The sequence below is a fragment of the Leptosomus discolor genome, unplaced genomic scaffold, assembly GCF_034619465.1.
Source record: "Leptosomus discolor isolate bLepDis1 unplaced genomic scaffold, bLepDis1.hap2 HAP2_SCAFFOLD_41, whole genome shotgun sequence".
Classification (NCBI taxonomy): Eukaryota; Metazoa; Chordata; class Aves; order Leptosomiformes; family Leptosomidae; genus Leptosomus; species Leptosomus discolor.
Genome location: NW_028237908.1, coordinates 481964 through 492870, shown reverse-complemented (window position 1 = coordinate 492870; position 10907 = coordinate 481964). Strand labels below are relative to the sequence as shown.

General features: G+C 50.8%; 1 protein-coding gene across 1 annotated transcript; it reads right to left on the bottom strand.

The window, feature by feature from the left end:
• Positions 1-4232: 4232 nt before the first annotated feature.
• LOC147412414 (olfactory receptor 14C36-like) lies at positions 4233-5198 on the bottom strand. Its single transcript, XM_086481404.1, has one exon. The coding sequence runs from the start codon at positions 5196-5198 to the stop codon at positions 4233-4235; it is 966 nt and encodes a 321-aa protein (XP_086337530.1).
• Positions 5199-10907: the final 5709 nt, after the last annotated feature.

Here is a 10907-nt window from a genome sequence, read left to right as displayed (position 1 = left end):
CATGCCCCCTGCACCGCAAGTTGTTTATGATTTCAGCAGTTCCGGTATGTCTCAGCTCGGATTCTCTGGAAAGGCTGGATTGTTCACATGTCCCTTATTGCATAAATGTCCTCCCCCACACGCCAATCTTTGTCATTAAGATAAAGACTGGGAAATGACACTTGTTACATGATCTGAGGCAGATCAACGCTGTGATAGAAAGTATGGGAGCCTTACAACCCGGAGTCCCCTCTCCCACAATATTTCCATCAAATTGGCCGATAATAGTAATGGATCTAATTGTTTCTTTACAATTCCCCTCGCAAAGCAGGATTGTTTTCGCTTTGCTTTCTCCGTTCCAGCTGTTAACAATAGTGCACCCATGCTACGCTGTCACTGGACTGTCTTGCCTCAGGGAATGAAGAACAGCCCTACTATCTGTCAAATGTGTGTTGCAGGGGCACTCTCTGGGGTTCGTGAACAGCCCCCGCAGATACTGGTCTATCATTCTATGGACGATATCTTGATTGCGGGGACTGAGCTGACAATTTTGAAGGAAGTGGTCAATGAAGCGTTGAAGGCCCTACAGTTTTATGGACTCCAGGTAGCACCTGAAAAAGTACAAGAGGAACCCCCTTGGCGCTACCTGGGGTGGAAAATAATGGAACGAACTGTAGAACCCCAGAAGGTGGTCTTGAAATGGGAAATCACAACGCTAAATGATCTGCCAAAAATCTTAGGTGCTGTCAATTGGGTTAATCACTACTGGGAATCAATAATGATACTTTACAGCCTTTGTTCATGTTGTTGAAGGGTGACCCTGCCTTGGATTCGCGACGTAGTCTAACACTGGAAGCGCAACAAGCTCTAGCCCTTGTTGAACTTGCAATTCAGTCAAGGCAAGCGGTCCGACTAAGGGAGGGTCCTGGCCTCCAACTTTTTATTATAAATACACTGTCACAACCCTTGGCATTATTAGGACAATGGGTGGAGACTGAAGCAGACCCCCTCATCCTCATAGAGCGGATCTTCCTGCTACATCAGCCAACAAAGACCATTATAACCAGGGCAGAGATGTTTGCAATGTTAATATGTAAAGGGCGGAAACGGGCAGTACAATTACAAGGACAAGAAGTATTAATTCTCTATGTACCATTTACAAAAGACTGTCTGGGATGGAGAATGGCAAATAGTCTACCCCTTCAAACTGCGCTGCTGAATTTTACTGGAAATATCAGTATTCATTTACTGTCACACAAATTATTCGTGTCTTTTAAAGACAAGCACATCATCTCCCGACCCTGACGCAGCCCAGTTCCCGTACCTGGGCGCACAGTATTTACCGATGGCTCAGGAAAATCAGGATGAGCAGTGATAGCTTGGAAAGAAGGATGAAAACGGGAGAGGGAGATTCGTACAGTCTCAGGAACGCCCCAAATTGTAGAACTGGTTGCAGTTATTAAGGTGTTCCAAAGGTGGAGTGAACCTTTGAACATAGTCACTAACTCACAGTATGTTTGCAGGCTCGTTCAAAGAATAGAAAAAGCTTCATTAAAAGATGTCAATAATGAGCAGTTATTTTCCCTGTTTAAACAATTATGGAGTTTGATCAGCAACCGGGTAAGTGATTTTTACGTACTACATATACGAGGCCGTACTACTTGACCTGGAGCTATAGCAGAAGGGAATTGGGAAGCAGACAGATTGACTGCCCTGGCCTGGGCGGCGCCTACACCACAAATCTTCAAACAAGTCCAATTATCACATGAATTTTTCTACCAATCTGCTCGAGCTCTTCAAAAACTACTTTGTTTTTCCTGCAATGATGCTCATGCAATTGTGCGTATGTGTCCTGATTGTCAACAATTTGCGGCCGCAGGCCCAACTGGAGTTAACCCTCGAGGTCTCCAAGCGCTTAAATTATGGCCATCAGATGTGACACATCTCAGAATTGGGAAGCCAGAAGTGGGTACGTGGTTCAGTTGATACCTATTCAGGGACGATATGGGCAACAGCTGAATGCAGGGAAAAAAGCAAGGGACGTTCTTAGACACTGGACTGCTGCCTTTGCAGTATTAGGAATACCAGCAACTATAAAGACAGATAATGGTCCCAGATATAACAGCAAAAAGACACAAATGTTTTTACAAATGTGGGGTGTAAAACACGTCATGGGCATTCCACACTCTCCACAAGGACAAGCAATCGTTGAACGCACTCACCAAATTGTAAAAAACATGCTGCAAAAACCAAAAGGGGGAATGCAGGGGGAAAGCCCGCAGATAAGCTTATGGAAGATGGTCTGTGTCTTGAATTGTGTAGACCTTAGAAACGACATAGGGGACCAACAACCACCTCTAATTAAACATTTTTTAAGCCTAGGTTCCAGAATGTCAGATACACTAAACCCAAATGTGAAGGTTGGGGTGCGTTTGCTACAGAGAGGGAAATGGGAAGGACCATTCATGTTAATAACGTGGGGTAGAGGGTATGCTTGTGTTTCCTCAGATGAAGGACCAGAGTGGCTTCCAGTGCAGTGTGTAAGGCTATGGCTTGAAAAAACAAAATATGGGGATGGCGATCTACCTAATCACGCTGCTGGGAGTGGAAGTGTTGATCACATCAATACAGACTATGGGACATATGATGAAGACGCTGACACCCCAGAACAGCAGTAACATACGGGTATCTTTGGCTCATGCCTTGAACCAGACAGCCTTCTACGTCTTGATGGCACAACCAGAACAGCCTTTTCACACGTGCCTTGTTGGACTACACATAGATAATGTAGAAGTAATTGGGAAAGAAGTAACTGCATTACGAGGGTTGATAGGTGTGCATTGTAATGCAGCTAGCATCCTCATGGCTCCTTTAGCTACCTTATTAAACAATCGGGGCCTGAGGGAATGGCTGGAGATCTTAATCAAGGTTGTGTTATTGATTTTAAGTATAATCATGTGAATAATTTTAATATTACCATGTTTCTTATCTTGCATGTAGGGAATGATCCTCTGAACGTCAGTAACTGTCTATATGGTAGGAAAACCAAAATGGGGAATTGAGGAGGAACAAGGAGAGAAGGGATGGAAAGAGTTAACAGGATTCAGGCAGCTCCTGCCCTGAGCCTTGAAGAAGAGTAAAGGAAGAGAACAGGGAAGTAAATAGGTGCAGACCGTTAGACTCGAGAAGAACACAAGCCGGCAGGACAGCACCCAATGGTGTTAGTGGTAGTGGCGCGTGGACAATGCCCGTACACCAGTCACAGCTTACTTAGTGGTGCGTGTGCTAGTAGAGAAAAGGATATAATGATGCTGTGGCAAACAATAAAGGTCTTCAGTTTCTCCCCAATAGGAGTCCGTGCCCTAAATCCGCCCCAGCTCAATGCTGTTTCCTGTCGGGGGCACTCGCCAGCCCAGCCAGCCCAGCCCTTCCCTCAATCTTGACTCCTTTCTGCCATCTCCCCAGTCGAGCCCAGCAAAGCAGCCCTGCTAGGACTGGAGTCAGAGAAGGAAACGGAGGCCACAGAGAACCTTCATCCAGCCGGCATGCTGAGGAGATCCCCACCCTGGGGAAATTGCAGCCCCACATCCCAAACTTGCTCCCCACGACAGCAGGAGACAACTGGCCTCGGGGATCCTCAGGAAGGTCCTTTGGACCCAGGGAAAGGGCAGCCTGACCTGAGCTGTCACCCACACCAAAGGGTTTCTCTTTCCATGTCCCCCCTGCACACACACACACGGTGCCCTGCTCTTCTCCCAGGACATCCCATCTCCTCACAGAGACTTTTCCCTACAGAGCTCATCTCTGCTGACCTGGACAGGCATTCCTGCACCCTCTCCCCAGGCTCCCCACAGACCCTGAACTGGTGGTGCTGCTCTGCAGAGACAGTGGGCTGTGGTGGCCAGGGCCATACTGGTGAGGATGAGAGGCAGACCCAGCTCAGGGTGGCTACTGCCCCCTCCACCTCTGCACACAGATGCTGACCTTGCAGCTCCAGAAAAGAACTTGGAGAAAGGAACTCAGACAAACAAGTCGGTGCAGGGTCCTTTATTTGGTTTAAACACGCAGACAGCACAGCTCCTTATTTACACAAAGTCTCTGAGGCACACAAGGCAGGCAGAGACTGACATAGAAATAGGATGAAGAATGGCAACATTTTTGAGGACAGAATACTCCCCGAGCAAGCTAAACCCCAAAGAAACCAAATCAAACAACCCACCAAAGAGAGGCTGGGCCTGTAATGAGTTCCATTACTAGTGATATGCAGGGGAAGATGGGCAGTTCATTGGTGCTTCTGCAAAGCAACCGGTCATCAGTTTCCTGAGGGCATCCTTGAGCTCCTGGTTCCTCATGCTGTAGATGAGGGGGTTCACTGCTGGAGGCACCACCGAGTACAGAACTGCCAGTAGAAGGTTCAGGAGTGGTGAGGAGATGGAGGGAGTCTTCAGGTAAGCAAAGAAGCCAGTGCTGAGAAACAGAGAGACCACGGCCAGGTGAGGGAGGCAGGTGGAAAAGGCTTTGTGGCGTCCCTGCTCCGAGGGGATCCTCAGCACGGCCCTGAAGATCTGCACGTAGGACACCACAATGAACACAAAACACCCAAAGCCTAAACAGACACTGACCACAAGGACCCCAGCCTCCCTGAGGTAGGTGTCTGAGCAGGAGAGCTTGAGGATCTGGGGGATTTCACAGAAGATCTGGTCCACAGCATTGCCTTGGCAGAGGGGCAGTGAAAACGTATTGGCCGTGTGCAGCACAGCATAGGGAAAAGCAGTGCCCCAGGCAGCTGCTGCCATGTGGACACAAGCTCTGCTGCCCAGGAGGGTCCCGTAGTGCAGGGGTTTGCAGATGGCAATGTAGCGGTCGTAGGCCATGACGGTGAGAAGACAAAACTCTGCTGTGATCAAGAAGATAAAGAGAAAAACCTGGGCAACACATCCCGAGTAGGAGATGGCCCTGGTGTTCCAGAGGGCATTGGCCATGGCTTTGGGGAGAGTGGTGGAGAGGGAGCCCAGGTCGATGAGGGAGAGGTTGAGGAGGAAGAAGTACATGGGGGTGTGGAGGTGGGGGTCACAGGCTACAGCAGTGATGATGAGTCCATTGCCCAGGAGCGCAGCCAGGTAGATGCCCAGGAAGAGCCCGAAGGTTAAAAGCTGCAGCTCCCATGTGTCTGCAAATCTCAAGAGTAGGAACTCTGTGATGGAGCTGCCGTTGGACATTGTTTCACCGCAGGAATGGGAGACTGTTGAAAGAGGAGAAGATATTGACAAGTGAGGAGAGTTTTGTCTGAGCCTGTTTTATGCCATTTCTCAGAGAAAACACACAAAATGACTTCTTTTTTGGGAGGAACTTCGATCAGTTCCTTTTTGTAGGTGCAGGATTGACGAGCAGGGGCTCTGCCCACGGGCTCCAGAGAAGTCAGACCTGTGCTATTGCAGAGGTGACAAACAGCCCGTGCATTCGGTAGGTGTTCCTGGCAATGGGTGCCTTCAGTCGAGTGAGAGGCTTTTGCCTCAGTGACCATGTGACAATTGTCCCTATTTATTGCAGTGTGATGGAGTCAGCACCCAGACCAGCTGTGTCTGAGAGGGAAGAGCCCAGGGAGGGACCCAGCCCTTCCAACTCTGCTCTCCTGAACAGCAAAGTCTGGGTCGGAATCACTCACTGCCAACACAGAACCTTTCTCACAGCCATTTTCCATCTCCAGGCTCTCTCCAGACATGATACCAGCAGCGTGCCTGTCGAGGAGAATGGGGCTGTCACTAGGTTCCCATCCTCCCCTGCTGAAGTGCCCCCAACACGGGGGAAGGGCACTTCAACCCCTTTACCCCTGGGAGATGCTCAGGTGCCTGAAAAACTCTGCCCAGCATCTCCTGAAGGGAGAGTCAGCTTGTTTGTAATTTCCACACGCTGCATTGCCCACAGCCTCCCAGAGCCAGTATCTCAAAGTGCATCTGAGATATCCCCACAACCCAGAGCTTCCATAAGCAAGAAAAAACAGCAGCAGAAAGAAGAAAAGAAAAACACGAAGCAATACCCTGATCCTTCTGCAAATGGGGAAAAGGAAAGAAAGACAGCTGGCACATGGGAAAGCCTTCTCCTTACACAGCAGAGCACAGCACCTCCACGTTGGTGACATCCCAGGCCGGTTGCTCTCAGTCCCTTTTCTCTGCAGAAGGAAGAGGTTTATGTGTCAGGAGAGATGCACTTTGGCTCTACTGCAGCTCTTGCTGCAGAAGAGACAGCATCTGCCCTGGACCCCCCTCAGCTTGTGGGCAGAGGGTCTGCTGGGGGGCAGAGGTGACCAGGGAGGCTTGCTCAGAAGCAGCTCTCTGTGTTGGGTCAGGAGCTTTCTGAATTCCCGCTGCCATGACATTTCTAGTTTTCTCTGCCCAGGTCTCTGCTGCCTGGAGCTGTCCCTGTCAGGAACTCTTTCTCTGTCCCCACATCTCCTCCCTGGCAGCACTCACACACCCCATCCCATGCTCTGTGTACGCAGCTCAGCCTTGCATACACCTCCTGGCAGCCAAGAACTGCCCAGGGGCACCTCCGTGGCACCAGGCTCTGATGGGAACATGAGTTCATTGCTGATGAGGATGGAGAGTTGATGCTGGGAAGGCCTGTAATCCAAAGGTGGTTTGTTTTTGATACTCCCGGATTTAGAAAGCTCCAAGTGAAACACATCTGGAGTTTCAGTGCCTTCTCCCAAACGGAGAGAATAATTTCCATGTCCACACCCTCCCTCCACCCCTGAGGTGATTAAGAGTAGAAGACTGAAAGCACAGGTTCCATCCCATTCAGGTAAACCCTGCCTTGATGTGCTTCTTGAGAAGCTTCGTCTGCCATTGTTCTGGGGGTGATCTGGAGCAGTGAGAAGTCCTGAGCAGCACAGCACCCTTTGAACAGCAGAAGATCCTTGCCCTGCCCTGCTAGGAATCTCCCTTCCACCCACAACTTCTCCCCACAGCTCCATGAGGAGCTCACTGGGAAAGCTGAGTGCTGATCCTGGCTGATGACAGAGTCCCTGCTCCAGGTCACAGCCCCCTGGGTGAGGACAACCTGTTTGGGAGGACAGCTCTGGGCACCGCAGGCTGCATGCCCAGGTCCATAGCCCACAGCCATCCCCACCAGAAGGCAACCGTCATGCCCTGTCCCTCTCACACTGCACTAGGCAAGCCCTGCTCTGCAGCCCGTCTTCCTCTTCTCCATCACAGACAGATCCCAGAGGTTGGACACATTCAGCAGATCCTGCAAGGAACCACCGACACATCGCCCTGCACCCAGAGACTTACTGTGTCAGAGGCTGGGAAGAGTTCTCCTCCAGTGAGCTCTCAGCCATCCTCCCACTCTCCCCTGTCTTTAACATCCCTTTGCCTTGCTCCTTTCTCCTTGGTGCCCACAGGCAGCCCCCTCAGCCCTGCTGCGCTTGGCAGAGCAGCTGCTGCTGATCAGAGCTGTCTCCCTGCAGCTCTGCCTGCTTGCTAGGAGCTCTCTCTGTCCCAGGAGCCCAGCCCAGATCAGCAGCACAGCAACAGCACAAGAACTTTTTAATTATCTCTCCGGTGGTTTAGTGTGAAGTTCATGGATCACAGAGACTGAGAGGAAGTTGAGGAAACCTCTTGAGGAGTCAAAGTCAGATGCAAACTCCGAAGTTTCTTGAAGCACTAATGGGTTCCGCTGAGGGACGTTACTGACAAAAACTCCCTGGGGGCTGGTTGAAAGAGAAACTTGGATTCAGTGATGACAGGTAGGCAAAGGCAAGGTGAAGGGGGCTCTGATGCTGAGTAACCCTTGGTGTGCTTTATCAAGCCAAAAGACCAAGCCCTGTCCCCCAGCCCCTGCAAGGCAGACCCTGTCCCTCACCCATTCCTCAGGGTTCTTCTGGGGCAGGGTGATGTGGGGATGTGCAGTGCCAAGGGCAGGGCCAAGGTCCTCTGCTTCTGGGGTTGTCCTGGGTGGGCTGAGGAGGCACTGAGGTGCTGGTGCCGAAAGGCTGAGGTGTCTTCTGGTAGGCCTTGGGGGCTGAGACAACAGCCCTAGCCAAGGGGAGAAAGACCTCAGCTCTCTTGGAGGCTTTTTGTCTTGCCAGAGCCCTTGAGCGTCTCCACCACAGGATGTCCTACAGTGTCCCACAGCTGCGCTTGCCATTGCACCGTGCAGATCAGACTGTGCCCAGGAGAGGCCTGAGCAATGCCTGAGGGACATGTTCTCCCTTCCCAGAGTCTGGACATCAGGACCTGTAGCCTTCATGGAACACCCCCAGGTTTCCTCTGCATCAGAGCCACCTTGACCTTGCCTTTGCCTGCCTGGGACAAAGGGAGCTCCTGGCAAGAGGGCAGTGCTGCCAAGAGCTCTGCAGTGTCCCTCTCCTCCCACAATCACAGAACCAAGGAGGCTGGAAGGCAGCCAGCCGCCACCTTTTCTGGGCTTCCCCTTCATGCTTGGTTTTAGCCAGCAGCTCCTTTCTCAGCCATGCCAGTCTCCTGCCACCTTTATGTGACTTCCAGAATGTCATAGGTGAACCATTGTGGATCATGGTAAGAAGATCCTTGAGCATCAAACAAGGCTCTGTACCCGTCTTCTCTGCAGGGCTGTAGCCAATGAGATTCTTCCAAGGAGATCCCTCAGCAGGCCAGAGTCTTTTCTCTTTTTGCCTTCTTCCCTTTTCTCAGGATCCTCAACTCTAACTTCTCATGGTGGACTTTTCCATTCCTCATCACCTCTTCCTTGTTTATAGATGTTGTGAGTTAACCCCAGGAAGAAATTAGGCACCACCCTGCAGCTTGATCACCTCCCTCGTCCAACCTGAGTGGGACGGGGGTAAAGGAAGAGTAAAAAGCAAGAAAACTTGGGGTTTGAGATGGTCATTTGGGGTCATTGGCCTGGTTGTGTCTCCCCCCAACCTCTTGCAGCCTCACTACTCCGGTCTATTCACTGGTGGGGCAAAGTCAGAAACAGAGCAGTCCTTGACACTGTGCAAAAAATCTTCAGCAACAGCTTCTGCCCAGGCTGCATCCCACCCCTTGTATTTCCCAACCCCCTTTGCTCTCACCTTGCCCTTAACATTCCCTTCTCTCGGTCACTCATTCCGGAGGCTGGTGCGTGACAGGGGATGTGGCACACCCAATCATTGCCACGTTCCCTGGCCCAGGGGCTTCTGAGGGTGTTTCAGAATGAATCCTGCTGTCTGCCTCAGGTCTTTCTGGGGTGCCACAGCACTTGCTCTTCAAGGCCCAGGATGGTGTTTTGGGGGGTGGTTTGGGTCACGGGGCATGTTGCCAACCATCTGGTTGTCACTTCCACCACAGTAAGCGCATGGTGCTTGCCTTGGCAGGTTCGTGGCAGTGTGATATAACCCATCTGTGAGGCCTCTCTGTACTGATATCGCAGCCACCACCCTTCACACCACAGAGGCTTTGCTCGCTTGGCTCACTTGACTACGGTGCATGTTTCACACTCCTGAATAACACCTGCAATGGCTTCAGTGGTCAAGTGCACCCCTCCATCTCAAGCCCATCTGGACATCTGCTGGGGTGATTCCTCTAGTGAGTTGGGGCTTGGGTTCCTATCTCATCTCCGATGCCTTCAAGTGTGGTTTGTGTTCACATCCCAACCATGGTGTCCTCTAATGTTATGTCTGTGTCACAATCATGGAATCCTAAGAGGTGGCTTGGGTCCATATCTCAACCATGCTCTTCTGACAGCACCAAACAGTGACTCGATGGGTTTCACTGGAGTAGGCAAGGAACTCTTCTGTTAGGTAGTGTGTCCATGTAGCGGGATTACCTGCCTTTTCAGGCTGCAAAGAACAGGCACTGGGAGGTGATAACCACCCGAGGCACCTGCCCACACACCCTGACAGCCAGGGACTGGCTGCCTCAGGGCATCTCTCAGGATCTCCTCACCATCAACTTCTCTCCTCTGATGCCACAATTCCACACCTGATTGCACAGGCATTAGGAGACAGGAACACTGTTACCATATAATTGCTGCACCATTATCTGGAGACCCAAGACTTATCACCTCCCCTTACTGAGAAGAACAAGTGTTCAACAAAGAAAAGGACACCTCTGTTCTCCCAAAAGTAACAGATGGATCCACATTGAAGAGAAACACAAGTTGCTGATGCCCAATCACTTTGCACAAGTCAATGATGGAAACATAGAATCACAGAATCATGTAATTGTTTGGGTTCAAAGTGACCTCAAATATCATGTAGTTCCAACCATCCTGCTATGGCCGGGATTACTTCCATTGGACCAGGTTGCTCAAGGCTCCTTCCAACCTCATCTTGAAGACTTCCAGGGATGGAGGTGAGGCTGACAGCTCTGTAGTTACTCGAGTCCTCCTTCTTGCCCTTTTGAAGCCTGGAGTGAAATTTGCTTTCCTCCAGACCTGAGGCACCTCTCCTGTTCCCCATGACTTACCAAAGATGATGGAGAGTGATCTAGCAATGACTTCTGCCAGCTCCCTCAGTACCCACGGGTTCATTCCATCAGGGCCCATGGATCTATGTATGTACAGCTTGCTTAACTGATCCCTAATCCAGTCCTCATAAACCAAGGCAAACTCCTCCTTTCTCCTGACTTCCTCTGGGGCCTCAGGGGTCTGGGGCTCCTGAGGACAGTCTCCAGCAGTATAGCCAGAGGCAAGGAAGCATTCAGTAGCTCACCCTTCTTTGTATCCTCTGTCACGAGGACACCCTCCTCATTCAACGGTGGGTCTGCATTGCCTCTGGTGTTAGTTTCATCTGCAACGTGTTTGAAGAAGCCCTTTCTGCTGTCCTTGACCTCCCTTGCAAGGTTAAACTCCAAGGAGGCCTTAGCTTTCCAAGAGCCTTACAGTCCTCCCAAGTGGCCATCCCCTCCTTCCAAGATCTATAGACTCTCTTCTTCCACTTGAGTTTGACCATTAATTCCCTGTTTAAC

Bases quoted from the DNA above. Each gene is read 5' to 3' on its own strand.
- LOC147412414 (XM_086481404.1), bottom strand. From the start codon at position 5,198: ATGTCCAACGGCAGCTCCATCACAGAGTTCCTACTCTTGAGATTTGCA.